The following is a 17,217-nucleotide window of genomic DNA, read 5'->3' on the forward strand; positions in this document are numbered from 1 at the left end:
ATTTGGGGCCCGCTTCCCTCGTTGAACAGGCATGAGACTGGCAAAGAGAGCGATAGAATTCAATGGTTCGACAACTCGTGCGTCAGCAGTTACAAACATGAGCTTCTCGACTCGCTCAAAAGTACTGTCCGTTCGACAGATCGAAAGACACACTTCACGCTGAATGCGGACGGAGAGATATTTTTGCACAACAATCCAGAGAAGGAAGAAGAATTCCTTCTCAAATGCTACACGTGCTCTGCTTTGTCCACCAAACAGATAGAACTCTCACCAGACAATGAATTTTTCTTCACTTTCAGTGACGAAGATTGCTGCATTCTTGCGTGGCGATGCCTGCAAAAGAAGGAGCTCATACATGCGCATTTGGGAGCTGTGATGTCCAACATGTACAATGCTGCTACAGACGAAGTCTCTTACCTTACACCTCTTGATTCTAACAAACGACAAGTCCAGACACGTGGGAAACCGTCGGAAAAATTGGTCCGCAAGCCGAGAGTTGAAATGACCTTAGAGCATGTCTACGGCTGTAACTCGTCCATGGTTCTGAATGGAGCTAAGTTTGTTTACAATCGAAGGGGTCTAAAATCAGATCCGACAAGAGAGAATGTTTCTGCTCTTTATTTTTCATCAGGAGTCTCGATTCTTCAAAGCCTAGGTACGCCGGGGACCTCACCGGTTGACCTCGGCCTGAAGAACATTCTTTGTCAGGCAACGTCCCACGATGGCCTACTAATTGCAACTGCAGAATTAGCTTCCTCCCCTCAAATTGTAGTCTGGAGGCTGACAGACCGTCAAGTGTTGAAAAGGTTTCAAGGGTTTACCAAAGGCGGAATCGCTATTCTGTGCTTCGCTGAACAGAGTGAAATGTTGTTTTCAATCTGCTGTGATGATTTCAATACCGTGGCGTTGTTTGATCTGAATTCAGAAGACTCTGGCGGTCCTCCCGTATCGGCACATCCTGGTGGGTACAACAGGATAATCGCAGCTTGCTCGACATCTCTGAGAGGATTGCAATCTTTCATCACTGTTGGCATCAATCACGTCCGTTGCTGGAGGCTGATATCTGACGATAGCAACAAGCGTTCCTTGACCTATCGAAAGTTTTCAACGGGAGCCGAGAGATCGATAGTGTTCTGCAGCGTCTGCTCTTTTGATCAGCTAATCTTCTGTGGAACAAATCAAGGAAGCATCTACTTGTTCAAAGACTTTCAGACGCTAAAAGTCTTCAAACAAGTGCATACAATCAGCAATGAGCTTTCCTGTCCCGTATTCGTTTTGTATGTTTTGTCTCAGACAGAAGATGGAATATCTTTAATTTCGGGAGGAGGTGACAGCCTCGTCAAATTCTGGATGTTGAAAGGGATGGAACTAGAAGCTGAGGAGAAGGTCATGGACATGTTTGAACTTTCACAAAAGGCCAAGAATCTTAATTCGAGAACAACAAGCTTCTGCAAATACTTGCAGAAACACATCAATCTGGCGGTTACAACATTTGATCGGGTGTTTGTGAAAGAATCGGGAGAAGTTAAACCATATTACCTGGTGGGCACGAACTGCAATGAACTATTTCTTATTGACCATCTGCTCAAGAATAGCCTCCTCTTAGCTCAAGCTCATTCCTCGCGGATATCGTGCTTGTCCAGCCATATATCAAGAAACATTTCAGCGAGTGTATCTTCCGACCTCACCATGAGGATTTGGGATAATTCATCGAGAGTGATGTCTTCTCTCTTCAGCTTCGATCGAAAACCATTTTCTGTGGCTTGGAGCCCAAAGACAACGTCAGAGGATGAAATAGTGGTTGGAGCTGAGAACGGGGCTTTCTTCTGTTTCACCTTCCAAGCAAAGCATGGGACGTTGAAAAACACACTCGTCAGGTCTATGGATGAGACTCAGGCAAGGAAAGACTTTGTGCTTGCCAAGTTCAGTCCTGACGCAAAATTCCTGGCGCTTGCATCATCGTGTGGAAACATCGACGTCTTCGATGTTTCTCGAGGCTACGTGCACTTGGGCGTGTGCGATGGCAATGGGATGAGACCTCAAGTCGTTCAGTCAATCGATTGGTCTAAGGACAGTGACACCCTCGTAGCCTGTCTGTCAGAAGTCGGCCTTCTGTTCTGGAAGATCCACGCTGAAGTCTCCAACAACATGTTTGAGATGCTCCGCAGGTTTGACTTTTCCAACAAGGGGTGGACTACTTGGAGCAACCTTGCTGGGTGGTTTGTTGAGGGTTTGCTCGTGGAAAATGGGGGCGGAATCATAAAGATTGATTGCCAGCAGAAAGTGGATCTTGACGAAGACAAATTAACCCTCGGGAAGCCAGGCTCACATGACGTGGCCTTGGCGGCGTACAGAGACTCGGTCATGAGATTGTTCCGATTTCCAGCCATCAAAGGCGCTAAGTCGACAATGATAGCGCATCCGAGCCAGTCAATCTCGCAGTTGACCTTTGGGAATGAGGGCAAAAGTTGCCTGACTACGAGCCGGTTGACAATCTTTGAGTGGAGACTGGTCGATGAGCGTTCAGACGCAAAGCTTCAAGGTCAGGAGCCCAAGGGCAAGACCAAAGAGGTGGAGGAGAAGCTCCGTGAAGCCTTCTGGCAGCTGACTGAGACTGACTTGGATGATCTTAGACGCCGCGGTATCTCCTCGGAACAGCTGAGGCTCGTGCCTGCAGACCATCTGAACAACCCTCGAGCTAAGGTGCTTCTCTTCACCTTCGATGCAGTAGCGTTGCATGTGTTGGGATGGGATGGAAGGACTTCTTTCAAGGATCCAGTCCTTATCAATCTTGCAAGCAACCCCACATGGCACGAGATGCTGGAGACCCTCGCACCATATGACAAAGCATCCGGCGAGAAATCAAACATCAAGCACCCTTTAACTTTCATGTACGAGAAGTTTGAGATCAATCACGGTGATTCGATCTTTGAGATATCCGAGCCTAGGTTGAAACACATCCACCAAGAAGCCCACTCTTTTGAGATCTCCCGTATAAAGAATGAGAGTCGAAGGATGTACGTGGTACGCAACGAGTTTGACTTCAGACAGTGTTGGCTATGGATGGAGCAAGAATATCGGTGGTTGCTCAGTGTTGGAGGGGTAGTACCTGAACATCAGTGCTTCGAAATCTCCATCTACCTCACCAAGAATAGAGCAGCCTCGACTGAAGATGAAGACTCTGGTTATGACAGTGACCTGGAGACCATAATCAATGAGTATCGTCTCGTCCGAAACTCACAAGAAAATGAGCAGAAAACCAACAACACTGAAGTGATGCCCAGCTCGATCACCCAAGGAGAGGTCCCTCCTCCAACTGGATGGGATGAAATTCCAGAAGTTGAAAAGGAAAGCCTGAGGAAACCACCCAAGGTCGATCTTGTGCTGGACCATATCATGGGATACTCATGTGGCACGTGCAAGGATAACGCTGCATTCTTGAGGAACGACGAGGTTGTCTACAGTGTTGGCTGCTGTGCCGTTATCTATGACAGGCTGAAGAACTCGCAGAGGCATTTCCTGCAGCACACGCAGAAGATTCTGAGTCTCGCTGTAGATCTCTCCTCCACTCTGATAGCAACCGGCGGGATGGGTCGATCTGCAGAGTTTCTGGTCTGGAACCCGTTCTCGATGCTTGTCATGGCTAATTTCGGAGGAGTGCATCAGGACTATGTCTCTGCCCTGTCATTCTCCACCAACAAGCCTTGGATCGTTTCTGCCGGTGGCTCCAGCAACCAAGACGCTATCCTCGTGCATGATTACAGGTCTAAAGCCTTGTTGTTTCAAACTTTCCCGCCAAAACCCAGCATCCAACTGGCTGTTGGATTCAATCCTAACATTACTCCCAAGTCTGTCCTATTCGTTACGGCGGGGATCAGGCAGACAGTCTTTTGGAAGTTTGAGAACGAGAAGCTGATTGCAATACCGGGCAAGTCCGGATCTCGCGCGTCTGTCAAGACCATGCTGTGCATTTGTTTCCCAAGAGATGGAGAGAAGGAGCTCGTCCTGACCGGGGGAAAAGACGGGAAGGTATACCTGTGGAAGAACATGTCGATCATCTATGAGATTATAGCTTGCAAAGGCCCCGTGTTCTCATTGCGAACCCATGGAGATCTGGTGTTTGGTGGAGGCAAGGACAGCATTTCTCCCTTGAGATGCTGGAAGCTTTCCCCTTCATGGCCCGTTGATCTGAGAATCGACTCCGTCAGCGAATCAGACCCTTTTCTGAACCCTTACCGCAGCTCTGACAGGCAGGCGGACAAACGGTCTGTATGCGTCAAGTCCTTGTCTTTCAACGGTTCAGACCTGCTTGTTGGGACTTCTTACAACGATCTGTTCATCATGAACACTGATTCTAGAATCTCAAGGGCCCTGGCGGTGGGAGGTTCCAACTCCACGTCGACAGCCGTTGCTGTTCACCCTTCGAAGCCCTTGTTCGCGTTTTCTTTCGAAGACGGAACAATCCTGATCAACAATACAAACGAAAAGATGAACATCTCCCGCTTCAGCATGAAAGAAGCCATCACTGCCATAGCGTTTGCTCCTTCGAGGTCATTCAAGTCTCTGGCCATGTCAAAAAGATCGTCTGACCGGATCGCGATCGGTTGTCGGACTGGGGAGTTTCAAATCCGCGAGGCTGCTACCTTTGATCTTGTTGACGGGCTCGCTCCTTCCTATGGCATAGCGAGATGTCGCATGCACTCTGTCCTGCGCAAGAACACTGAGATCACTGTCCTGGCCTACTCCCCTTGCGGCAGATTTCTAGCAGTCGGAGCCGGCGACGGCATCTTGGACTTCTACGATGTGAACAACGGGTACGAGCATGTGCAGTCGTGCGAGGAGCATGGAGGAGCGATCAGTGCCATCGACTGGTCGGAGAGCGAAGAGTTTCCTCTCTATGCTCAGAGCTCGTCTGCTGCTGCTCGAGCCCTCCGACGGTGGGAGGTGACACAGGCCGGAGACGCTCACGTAGTACGAGAGATTGAGCCTGCCTCCGTGCGGGACGAGCCGTGGAGGACTTGGACTCAGTCGCTGGGATGGCACGTGAAGGGTCTGCTGCCATCGGCTCTGGGCTGGGCTAACTCGCCGTTGACATGCTCTACCCGATCTTTCGATCGTAGAATGATCGCGTCGGGGAACAAGGAAGGGAACATCCTGCTGTTTCACTTCCCTTGCGTCCACGAGGACGCGATGCCGCTGCAGGCGTCTCAAGTCCATCGCAGTCAAGTGCAGGGGCTTTCCTTCGCTCCCGATGGGAGGAAGCTCGTCTCTCTCGCCACATCTGATGCTTTCGTGGCCCTGTGGGAGACGAGAGTGCTGGTGGTGCCGGCAGAGGCGGAGGGCGTACCGTCACATCAGGACGAGCTCCTGCGCAACTCGTGCACTTTTGCCTCGTTCTCGAGAGGATTTGAGCTGTTTGCGGCTGTGGTAGCAGATGTGAAGGTCTCAGTATGGCAGCAAACGTCAGACGGGGCGCTAGAGAGGAAGGACACATTCGAGGTGCGAGGGGACAGCATCAACTCCTGCGAGATCTCCTCCAACAAAGTTCTCTGCACGACCTCCAGGGAGCACAAGGTGAGGCTTTACGACCTGAAAGCGGAGAGTCCGATGGAAGTTGAGTGTATTGAGGCTCATGACGACCAAGTCTACAACTGCTGCTTCTCGCCTGACGGCGCAGTGCTGGCCACCTGTGGAGCAGACAAGCTGGTGAACTTGTGGAGGCTCACTGACAGCCTGGCAGTCAGCAAGGTAGGATTTGCCGCTGGTCATCGGAAATCAGTCTTGTCTGTAGCGATCTCAGATGATTCGAACCTCCTCTGCACCGCATCAGAAGACAAGACCCTCCGTGTGTGGGACCTGACGGGAATCCGTCAAGCAGATCTGTCAGATCCTCTGGCACTTCCAACCACTTGCAGGCTACGGGGGCACGAGGACGCCGTTGTCTGCTGCGCGTTTTCACCAGCCACGCAGAGGAGTGAAGGCGGCGTCAAGGTCTGCTCGGGGAGCTGGGACGGCTCCTTGATCATGTGGGACGTGCAGTCGGCGGTCATGCTGCTGAAACTGAGGCATTCAGAGGCGCTGCTGGGCTGCTCCTTCTCCTGCTGCGGCAACTTCATCAGCTCCATCTGTCTCGACAACAGCCTGAGGCTCTGGAACGTCAGTGACGTCGAACAGGTTCAATGCGTGCAGGAGGCCAAGGGATCCACCAAGGATTCCAAACTTATCATCGGAAGCGCCTTCGCCGCAGGAAGGCTGGTGTATGCGTTAGCCTCCAACAAGTCCAACATCGGGAAGCCGGTCGTGTGGACGTTTTGATCCGTTTGCTTCCTTATCGTGTCCCGAGAGTCAATTCTCTGCATATTCGTCGAGGATCTCTTCATGAAATTCCCTGATCTTCTCTCTTTGTACATCCTGTTGAACAAGTATTTAGATGTTGGATAGAGGTACTTTGATAAACAAATTCATACCGTCTCTCTCACATCCTCTTGGTGCGCCCCGTCCTCCACCGGCGTGAAGTCTCCCCGGATCTCAACACCGCACACTGGACATTGATCGAAATCGGAGGAAATGCACTCAAGGCAGAACTGATGACCGCATCCTGTCATCACTGGCTCTACGAAGTCTTTCTTACAGACTGGACACTCGTCGAAGAGCTCGTCATCGATTTTCTCCCTCTCTCTCCTCCTCTTCTCGTCTCTGTTTCTCGCCTTCTCCACCTCATGCTCAAAGAACCTCGACCTGTCATGCGCAAAGATGCAAGTGTTGCCCCGAGCGCAACTGCCAGTCGTTGCGAATGACTTGCAGACGTAAGGGCGGACATCGACGAACTTGTCGTTGAAAGTAGTAGGAGCCAACAACTTCTTCCGTACCTCTCCTCTCGGGCTGCCTGAAGACCTGCGATCGCTGGAGCGGGCAGAAGAATCGCTCTCACTCTGAGAGCCATGGCTGCTCCTCGAACCCCTATTTGGAGCGGGTGCTTCATTAGTCTGTTGGACGAGATCAGTGTTCTCCTTCTCATCTCCTGTTGCCCCTCCTTCTCGTTTAGTCTGTTGGACGAGATCAGTGTTTTCCTTCTCATCTCCTGTTGCCCCTCCTTCTCGTTTGCTCTCTCGTCTGCTATCGTCTCCTGTTCCCCCTCCTTCTCGCCTCCCATCCTTCGCGTCACTCTCCGCACGTCTACTCCTCGTCGTCCCGAGCCTTTCGCGTGCCTCGCGCAAGAAGTTCTCCATGGTTTCTTCCTCATGGAATCGATGACGCAGCTCAGATTCTGTAGTCTCTGCTTCCTCTCCTTCAGAACCTGTTGATGATGATGGAGGGGACGGGGTGGAGATGCTGCCGACATCCCAAGGGATTTGCAGTTCCTCAGTCGCTTCCTTTGAAGCAGCATCTTTCTTCATCCTCTTCTTGTCAACCCCCTGATCCATGTGAGAGGATTCAAGAGACGCCGTTCTTTTCCTAGCGGTCTCATCACATCTCCCTGCCGAGCTCTTCATTGACGCGAGGCCGATACCTCTTCCTCGGTCAAGCTGAACTTTAGGTTGCCTTGTGGAGTCGTCGGAAAATGCATGCGCTGTCATGAGAGCCATGGTAAATGGAGCGATGGCCCAGAGACGAGAGCATGGTCGTCTGATCATTAAATATCTTCCCAACTATCTTCTCAACCATCTTCTGCCTCCTCGCCTCCCCTCGATCTTTCTTTTTCCTTTTCGCCAATTGCCTGCAGCATTGCCTCAGTCTGGGCGCAACGGGCCGTTGCGACGTTGCGTCCGCTTTCGTAACGGAAAATCTCTTGATTTTAAATGTCATTTTTAAAATGTCTCCTGCAACTGCACCACCCACCCTACCGACTCCCTCAGATATTCAGAACCTCTACCCCCCCGACAGCAGGAACCTGCTTGGGTACTTGTCGTGGTCATGTTTCTGTCGTACCCGACCCCCCCATCGTAGCCAATAAACCAGTTTTACAGCGAACGATAGAAGTATTTAGGGTAGGGGTGCATTTTTCGGGGTGGATGAATTTTTGACTGGGTAGGGGTACTTTTGTACCTTTCCATTGAACTGAATACTCAGTGTCCAAAGGGGTACATATGATAAAAAGTAGGGTACTTCCAAATATTCTTATGTGAATACAGGGTGGGTATATTGCAAATTGGGGATGATGAGGGTGGGGTAATGGAATACCAAAAGGGGTGGGGTGCAATTGGGATTTGGGCGCAATGGCAGGAAATGGAAGGGAAACGTGGAGGAGGAAACAGTGAACGGCTGAATTGAGGAGACACGAATCAGATAGTTGAGAACAGACTGATGTTGGCAAGATATCAGCACTTGACAGGATGTTTTATTCGCCTTTTCCAGGATCAGCTGTTGGTTTCAGAATTTGAATTAACACGCTGATTCTTCGTGAGATGGTGTTAGAGCGCAGGAAGACAGAGGGAGGGAGTGCGCAATGGCCTGATAGAAATAGGTAGCACTACGCAGAGATATAGACAGGCACGTGATCACAGAGCCGGGTAGCATGGCAAGGAGAGAAATCTGTAACGTGGTGGTGGTGAATCAGTGGACAGAAAAGCAGAATGGAGCGGAGACATCTGTTGAGTGTTTTGCAGGATATGAAGGAGCTATTTCTCTGATGTGATAAGGATGTAGATATTGTAGAGTAGTAGGCAAATGAGAAGGAGGGTAACAACCTAATTGCATCCCGGACTGCCCGACGCAGGGAGGAGTTATTTCGGGAAAGTGAGTGTGATTTTAGAAGATCCAATCGACTTGGCCAAATGCGGAGAAACTTTGCATTATTACTGCGAGTAGCACTTTGCCTTCTCCAATTAGCATGGTCGTCGGCGTTCATCGGATCCTTTGCGACATTTGGAAAGAGGTAAGTGGTTGTGCATTGCTGCAGGCCATCCAAACTCCACGTTGAAACATATTTCAGAGGTCTTCCCGCGAGATTACGTGTTGATGCATCCAGAAGACCCACAAGTGCTGCGTTCCTAAGGTTCATCGCAATTCTCTGCTCGCTTGATAACTCCCTGCTGTAGGATGTTGTCTGGTCATCTTGACGATCCTGCGATTCGATCGCTGAATGATTTACTGTGCCAGCGAGCAGTCCAGGTCTGCTACGAGCATCCGGTCTGATATTGGTAACCTTCTTCTACAAGACTCAGATATACTACTTCCAAGAATTCAAGGACGATTTCAAACGCCAGTGGCTTGAGGGTACATTGTTTGCATTCAACCCGACCCCACGTGAAACCTGCAATTGAAGGTTTCGGAGGACACAAAGGACTTTCGAGTTTCCATTCCTTTGGAGGGTTGCATGTGCGTACTGTGTGGAGCAGTTGTAAAGTGAACTTGACATACGCCTTGAATCAAACAGATGAAGGCTGAAGTGTATCTTGAAAAAATGCTGCACAGGTGAATGCAGATTTCTGGCAAGATGCGATGATACTGATCGATAATTGATCAAACACAGTCCCCCTGAAGAGATTGAAGTGCAAATGAGATGGGGAAATCGTTACGGGGGAGGCTCGAAAGACAATCCATACCTGAAAGACACACCGCGCTTCAATACGTACACAGAAACTATCCATCCACAAAAGGTGTGTGCGGTTGACTTCTTTGTGATGCCATTGACATTGACTCTGTCGTTGATGTCTGTATTGCAAATCAGATTTGCAAGGGGCTGATGGAGATAAGAGAGCAATTGCTTTCGGAATGGGTGAATGACCTAGCTATCGTCCAGCATGAGGATCATTTGTTCTGGTAAGACATGAGATAACTAGACGATGATCGGTCCAATCTCTCTCATGCATGTTGCTGTCAGGATCCAGGTTCACGAGGAAGAGGAACTTCAGAGGGCAGAGAATATCACAAGCAGAAAGAAGACATCTGAGACGGGACATGAAGATGGGGACATGACTGATCTTGTGCTGATTGGTAGGGAGCGAACTTCAAATGCCTTCAAGAGACTGAAAGACGTTTTGACTCCAGGGACCAGGGGAGATTATGAGTCTTCTCCGTTGCGAGGCCGAAATTTTGATGTTCTAAAGAGGCTGGTGTGCTCTCAAAATCAGCACGCAACCCGACCCTGCTGACTGAAGATTCAGAGCACGTATATTGCTGTGAAGAAGTTATTGGGCAGAAAAGGGGATGGAAATTCCGAAAGCAATCTCAAGGTCAGTAAGAATCCATCGTGACTGGTTGTATTTGACACTATCCTTCAGTGGCTGGGGAAGGTTTGGGATGAGGAATACAAACAGATGTTCGAAACGAACAGCGGTATAATCACCATGAATGCCCTCCCTCGCGCCCTCAACAAGTCACTCGGCGTAGTTTGACACACCAGTGTCACAGATCGCTACGTTTCTGAGATGTTTTTGAACACACTTGCGCGGAAGCCATCGATGGCAGTTCCTGACGGGGAATCTCTAATGTTGGTAGAGCCCAGGCATGTGGTGGAGCAGGTGAAGTCCGAGGCTCCTGCAATGCAACGAAACTGAACTATTCAAAGATTCTTCAGGAACGAAGGGATGTGATACGAAGCTGGATTGACTGGTTGAATTGTGGGGATGTAGGTGGAACGCGTGATGATTTTTTTCCTTGACAAAGAAGTGCAGGTACAAGATGGCCACACGGAGCTTCAACGTGATCTCATAATACGCAGTGTGAAGGAGAAGAAAAATGAGAATCAGAATAAGGAAAACAAGGAGCTGCGTTAGACAACTCACTTCAAACAAGCTGCAACACAGTTACCGTCTGACACTGAAGACCAAGTTTTGCGCGGGGGATGATTACACTTCATTGGTTAGATATTTCAAAAGCTTACAAGCACATCGACAGACTCGCCCTGCCATCCTTCTACTTCTTGTCGGCTGCAGGTTGGATCAGCCCCCTGGATACCTGTAAGGAGATCGTTCAGTTCCATTGGACTGAGGAAAGAAGCTTGAACCAGGTCAGGAATTTCTGCTGCAAGCCATGGGCCCATGCCCAACGCCATCGCGTGCGCAATGCCGAACTTGGGAACGTTTCTTTGCCAGAGGGGGTTGAAGTGAACCTGCAAAAGCGATCAAAATTACAGTGGATGGAAATCGTTGATAGGATGGAAAATGAGGAACTTAAGAATAAACTCACTGTCAAGCAGATTTTGCCTCCGCGATACATTTTTGCTGTTTTGCCGTCAAGCTCTGGCAACATCAGCTCTGCATGCAATGATCAACAAGGGCGAGTGTGTGTCATGGGCCCACCAGGAGCAGTTGCCGGGTACGAGACAGGGATATCGAACTTGAGGTCGAACTCATACTTCTTCATCTCGTAGATGTACCACACCTTTCCTGTCCACACTGTTCCCTGTAGTTGCAACAAGTCAGAACATCCCAAAGGAGGTCTGCATGACCTCTTTGTTGGATTCGATCTGAAACCAGTCAGAATCATTCTCCTTGCCGATCTGAATGTACTTGATCAGGGCAGTGTACTCCTCCTGATCGCCATATCAGCTCCAAGTTCGTTCAATTTGCATGCCAGCGGCAGACCTTCAGACGATCTTTCCACTTGTCTCCATCTCGTGGCCCCGCGTTCACAGTGAGGAGCGGGAGCGAGGAGAGAGTTTTCTTTGTGCTGTTGTAACAAGTACAAGCTTAGTCCACATCCTCGACAAGAAGATCTCTGTGAGTGTAGACTAAATTCATGGAAGGTGATTCGATTGAATCAGATGTCTGAATAACAGACTGCTCGTAGAAAGCAAGATTGCCAAGTTCAAGTTAATTCTCGCTCCTGTTTGTGGTTGCTCCTGACTCTAACATGTCTCAATGAATTTCGCCTGTTTTCTATTCAAGCTGCTCCTGATCCTTGTCACCTATCTCCATGCGTTCGCTCTCGCCTTCCTCCTCGTCCTACGCCTGCCCCCACTGCTACACCCCTTCGAGTACCGGCTCCTGCTCCTGCTCCTGCTCCTGCTCCTAGCCCGGCATCCAACATGGAGCATCCAGCATGCTGGACTCTCACATCTTGTTTCTGCTTCTCTTCACAATCACCATTCCGATCGTCTTCATCCTCTGCATCGCCCACATCCGCGTCTCCTCCTCCTCCATCGCACTTACCCTTCATCCATGGCGGCCTCCACGTGTACCCATACCAAGCTTGCCTACTCAACGCCGAAGGCTCCGGGGCCCGGGGTACGCCGGGCCCGCCGTGGACGAGACTAGAGCGTTCAATGGACCACGGGTCATTCTCCAACGTAAACGACCCGTGGTACTACAGGTAAATGACTTGATCGGCTGCCATGACGAAGAGGAGCCGCGGCGAGTCAGGAGACTCGTCGAGCTTGTCTCCATGCAGAGATCAGAAGCAAGCGAGGTCAAGAGGAAGCGGAGCAAGCGGCATGCGAGGGAGCCTCACTTCTCCCGATGACTTGGTACCTGGGCCCAGGTATACCCTACCGACCCAAGCGAAGGAGCTCGGGCTCGTCCAGACAGCTCAAGGTCGATACGTGCTGGAGGCATCTAAAGAGAAGAGGTTCTTTGTGTCGAGCCTTGCTTCCGGTCAGCTCCTCTGGGAGACCGACGAGCAAGTGCAGGCAGACGACGTGAAGGAGATTCTTGAGGCCATGACCGGACTAGATCAGTCCGTGCACGTCAACACGGGGACGCACGGCACTGAAGACGGAGAGCTGCAACCAGCAGGAGGGCAGACGGTTGACTTCTACCTAGAAGACTTTGATAGCATCACAAAGCTGGCAGATAAGGCGAAGGTATCGCTGCATCATGTGACCTCTCTGTACCTGCCTTGCTTGCCCCCCAAGGCGAACATGGTCATCAACGGCTGGTGCTACAGCCATCGGTACGGCTTTGCGAGCAAGGTAGATCTAGCTACAGGCAAGATCCCGGAAGACAAGCATGATGGATGGAAAAGATACTGCAATCTGCCCCGGAGGCTCCGGGAGGTGATGAAGAGCTTGCTCGGCGACGAGGAGGGAGTGGATGACGCCATGGGCTGCTACATCGAGACCTGCTGCGCGAGCATAGACCCCGAGATCCGAGCGACAGCAGGGGAGCCCTCGGCAGCGCTTCTTGACCGCTTCCTGCAGAGCAAGCAGAAGCGAGTGCTCGTGCTGCTCGGTCAAGCGGGCGCAGGCAAGTCGACGCTGGCGAAGAAATGGACCATCGAGCAGGGAGAAGCTTGGGAGGTAGGGAAGCTATATCCAGTGTACCTGCATCTGCCAAGCTGCACGAGTGTCAGGGAGTACATGAAGCAGGCGGCAGGAGTTTCTTTCAGGAGCGAAGAGGAATGGCGAGACTTCATCAGGCGCAACTCCTTCTTTGTGGTGCTGGACTCGTACGATGAGATGGGGGAGAAGGTGAACGTGGTTGACAAGGTCTTCAAGGAGCTCGTGGGCTCCCAGGTCAAGGCAGTCCTCACTTGTCGGAGCGGCTACCTGCTGACGGAGAGGGTGTCGAACCCGCTGCTCTGGCCCCCGGGAGTCGAAAGAAGCAACGCGGTGGAGGTAGCTTGGATACGTCCGTTGAGTCTGAGCGACAAGGATCGAGTCGGCCGGTACATCGACCATCACATCCAGAAGCAAGTCGTCGAGGTCGAGGGATGGAGCAGAGACAAGTACGAGGAGGCGATGGGGGCGGTGCTTGAGCTCCGAGAGGTTGTGAACACTCCCTTCTCGTTGAAGGTGCTGCTGTACTCGCTTCCCCGACTACACACAAGGGAGGATGGGTCGAGGCTGACCATCACGCGTCACAGCATGTACAAGGAGTACGCGGAGACATGGTATCGGAGAGAGTGGGAGAAGCTCAAGCAGAAGAAAAAGCTTTTCAAGCAGGCAAGGAGGAAGGAAGCCGGAGAAGAGACGTACATGCGCTGGTACTCAGAAGCTGCCAAGAAGCTATGTCTCCACATGCACAAGGACAAGGACTGCAGGACCCGTATCGTCTACAAGGTCGGAGTAGACGGCTTCCTGTCTGGCGAGCCTTTCTGCTTGCGGATGTCAGGCGGGGACGTGAAGCAAGAGCTGGGGTACTGGCTGCTGCGAGGCAGCCTGACCCGGGTCAAGGTGAACGAGCGGGGTGTGGAGGTGAGCTTCATACACGACCTGTACCGGAGTTTCTTCCTCGCGGAAGCAACCTTGGACGAGCTGAGGGAGGGTGTGCGAGTACCTGAGAGTCTGTCTGCGCGAGAGCTCCGAGGCGAGATCGAGACGATCCAGGAGCACGCCATGGTCGTGAGGAGCGAGCGCGAGTACCAGGAGAGGCTGTTTGACGTCATCAGAGCCTCGCGGGAGGACGAGAGCGAGGCGACGGGGAGGGCGTCAGCCAACGCGGCTACGATCCTGGTGGCCGCGAGCGTGAGCTTCTCGGGTCTAGACTTGTCGGGGGTGCGACTGGCAGGGGCGATCTTGAGGAACGGCATCTTCCATCGGACGGACTTGAGGCGGGCTGACCTGTCCGGCGTGGACGCGAGCCACGGATACTTTGTGGAGACGCGGCTGGAGGGAGCGAGACTGGAGGGAGCTGACTTCGGGGTGAATGCGAGCGTGAGGATCGAGTGCGAGGATGTGACTTGCGGGGCGTTCGGGCCCGGAGGGAAGACTCTAGCGACAGCATCGAAGGATGGGATCATACGGGTGTGGGAGGTGGAGTCGGGAATGTGTGAGCTTGAGCTTGTTGGATCGCGAACAACAGCGATGAGCTGGAGAGCTGACGGGAAGCAGCTGGCGGTGGGATCTCGGGATGGAAGGATAAAAGTGTGGGACATTGAGACAGGAACGTGTTGTCTAGAGCATGACGGGAAGGGGATCATAGACAAGATCAGCTGGATGGGCGATGGAAGGATTGCTGTGACAGCATACTTCGAAAGATACTACATACAAACGATAGACACAAGACTGAATCAAGGTACCGACATCAACGTTGGCTTGGCAGCCACAGCATCAACAAGGCTCATGAGACACATGGATGAGAACATTCTCACGACATGGCGTAAGGCAAACGTTGACGACAAGCAGATGCACAGAGGCCAGGAGCTCCGGCCAACCCCAGGAGGAATATGTGCATTGCACAATATCAGCTGGGGGCCGGACGGGAGGAGGCTGGCGGGCATATCGGAGTCAGGCCGTCAGGCATGGGTGTGGGAGGCAGAGACGGGGAGGGGTCAGGAGCTGCAGGGACCCGCGGGAGGAGTGAGGGATCTGAGCTGGGGGCGGGACGGGAGGAGGCTGGCGGGCATATCGGGGTCAGGCGGTCAGGGATGGGTGTGGGAGGCAGAGACGGGGAGGGGTCAGAAGCTCCAGGGACCCGCGGCAGGAGTCCAGGGTCTGAGCTGGGGGCCGGACGGGAGGAGGCTGGCGGGCAGATTGAGGTCAGGCGGTCAGGGATGGGTGTGGGAGGCAGAGACGGGGAGGGGTCAGGAGCTCCAGGGACCCGCGGCAGGAGTCCAGGGTCTGAGCTGGGGGCCGGACGGGAGGAGGCTGGCGGGCATATCGGAGTCAGGCGGTCAGGGATGGGTGTGGGAGGCAGAGACGGGGAGGGGTCAGGAGCTGCAGGGACCCGCGGGAGGAGTGAGATATATGAGCTGGGGGCCGGACGGGAGGAGGCTGGCGGGCAGATTGAGGTCAGGCGGTCAGGGATGGGTGTGGGAGGCAGAGACGGGGAGGGGTCAGGAGCTCCAGGGACCCGCGGCAGGAGTCCAGGGTCTGAGCTGGGGGCCGGACGGGAGGAGGCTGGCGGGCATATCGGAGTCAGGCGGTCAGGGATGGGTGTGGGAGGCAGAGACGGGGAGGGGTCAGGAGCTCCAGGGACCCGCGGCAGGAGTCCAGGGTCTGAGCTGGGGGCCGGACGGGAGGAGGCTGGCGGGCATATCGGGGTCAGGCGGTCAGGGATGGGTGTGGGAGGCAGAGACGGGGAGGGGTCAGGAGCTGCAGGGACCCGCGGGAGGAGTGAGGGATCTGAGCTGGGGGCCGGACGGGAGGAGGCTGGCGGGCATATCGGGGTCAGGCGGTCAGGGATGGGTGTGGGAGGCAGAGACGGGGAGGGGTCAGAAGCTCCAGGGACCCGCGGGAGGAGTGAGGTATCTGAGCTGGGGGCCGGACGGGAGGAGGCTGGCGGCCATATCGGAGTCAGGCGGTCAGGGATGGGTGTGGGAGGCAGAGACGGGGAGGGGTCAGAAGCTGCAGGGACCCGCGGGAGGAGTGAGGGATCTGAGCTGGGGGCCGGACGGGAGGAGGCTGGCGGGCATATCGGGGTCAGGCGGTCAGGGATGGGTGTGGGAGGCAGAGACGGGGAGGGGTCAGCAAATTCGTACAGATGCTTGTGTTGCTATGTGTTTCTCGGAGGATCCTGTGAAGGTGTGCTGTTGTTTCAAGGTGCGTTGCGCTCATTTGTCAATTTTCGATGTCTCTACATGTAAGGTGATACATGAGCTTACGATTGAGGATACAAATACTCTTTGTCTTGGTCTTCACGGCAGCCGGTCTGTTGCCTTGGCTTGGGGCTCAGAGAAGATCGTTCGGATGTGGGACGTTGAAGGCAAGACATGTTCTCGAGAGCTTGCAATAAATGTCGGCAGCATGAGCTGGGGGCCAGACGGGAGGAGATTCGCAACTTGGTCACGGTCAGACACGAAGGTGCGCGTGTGGGAGGTAGAGACAGGGCTGTGCACTCGAGAGCTGGAGGGTCTCGAGGGAGACATGAAAAACATGAGCTGGGGGGCAGATAGCTCGATGTTGCTTTGTGAGTATGAAACAGACGTTGCTCGAGTGTGGGACGTGGAGACTGGAGAAATACTCATAATGCTTCAACAAAAAGGTTTGAAACATAGAAAGCGTCTGGTCCATCTGCTTCAAGAAGAACACCTTCTGGTACTGCAAGGGGATATACTCATCAGAACATACAATCTCTGCAAATCATACGGAAATCTTCAGAACCTACCAAAATATGAAAGCAACTCTATCAACGCATGGCATTCAAACACAAACAAAGTCGCAGTAACTTCTGAGGGAATTGCAAAAGTAACAATCTGGCACACAGAAGCGGGGAGGGGTCAGAAGCTCCAGGGACCCCGCGGCAGGAGTGGAGGATCTGAGCTGGGGGCCGGACGGGAGGAGGCTGGCGGGCATATCGGGGTCAGGCGGTCAGGGATGGGTGTGGGAGGCAGAGACGGGGAGGGGTCAGGAGCTCCAGGGACCCGCGGGAGGAGTCCAGGGTTCTGAGCTGGGGG

At 52.9% G+C, this 17,217-nt stretch overlaps 4 protein-coding genes across 4 annotated transcripts; 2 read left to right on the top strand and 2 right to left on the bottom strand.

Annotated features, from left to right (window-relative positions):
- Positions 1-6,461: 6,461 nt before the first annotated feature.
- On the bottom strand, positions 6,462-6,943 carry GUITHDRAFT_142237 (hypothetical protein; the record flags this gene model as incomplete). The annotated part of the gene is made up of 2 exons (XM_005827996.1): positions 6,462-6,738; positions 6,870-6,943. 2 exons carry the CDS (start codon positions 6,941-6,943, stop codon positions 6,462-6,464), a joined length of 351 nt encoding a protein of 116 aa, XP_005828053.1.
- A 2,433-nt stretch (positions 6,944-9,376) lies between these two features.
- GUITHDRAFT_112807 (hypothetical protein) lies at positions 9,377-10,499 on the top strand (the record flags this gene model as incomplete). The annotated part of the gene is made up of 8 exons (XM_005827997.1): positions 9,377-9,414; positions 9,473-9,599; positions 9,671-9,762; positions 9,824-9,936; positions 9,991-10,055; positions 10,107-10,175; positions 10,224-10,278; positions 10,354-10,499. The coding sequence occupies 8 exons, from the start codon at positions 9,377-9,379 to the stop codon at positions 10,497-10,499; spliced, it is 705 nt and encodes a 234-aa protein (XP_005828054.1).
- A 314-nt stretch (positions 10,500-10,813) lies between these two features.
- Positions 10,814-11,612, bottom strand: GUITHDRAFT_74934 (hypothetical protein; the record flags this gene model as incomplete). Its single annotated transcript, XM_005827998.1, has 5 exons — positions 10,814-11,053; positions 11,131-11,198; positions 11,244-11,346; positions 11,393-11,476; positions 11,529-11,612. Coding segments are annotated over 5 exons (579 nt in total), but the record flags the coding sequence as incomplete, so codon positions are not given.
- Positions 11,613-15,144: 3,532 nt separating this feature from the next.
- GUITHDRAFT_60718 (hypothetical protein) lies at positions 15,145-16,020 on the top strand (the record flags this gene model as incomplete). The annotated part of the gene is made up of 1 exon (XM_005827999.1): positions 15,145-16,020. A coding segment is annotated over one exon (876 nt), but the record flags the coding sequence as incomplete, so codon positions are not given.
- Positions 16,021-17,217: the final 1,197 nt, after the last annotated feature.

The sequence above is a fragment of the Guillardia theta genome (assembly GCF_000315625.1).
Source record: "Guillardia theta CCMP2712 unplaced genomic scaffold GUITHscaffold_62, whole genome shotgun sequence".
In the NCBI taxonomy this organism is placed as follows: Eukaryota; class Cryptophyceae; order Pyrenomonadales; family Geminigeraceae; genus Guillardia; species Guillardia theta.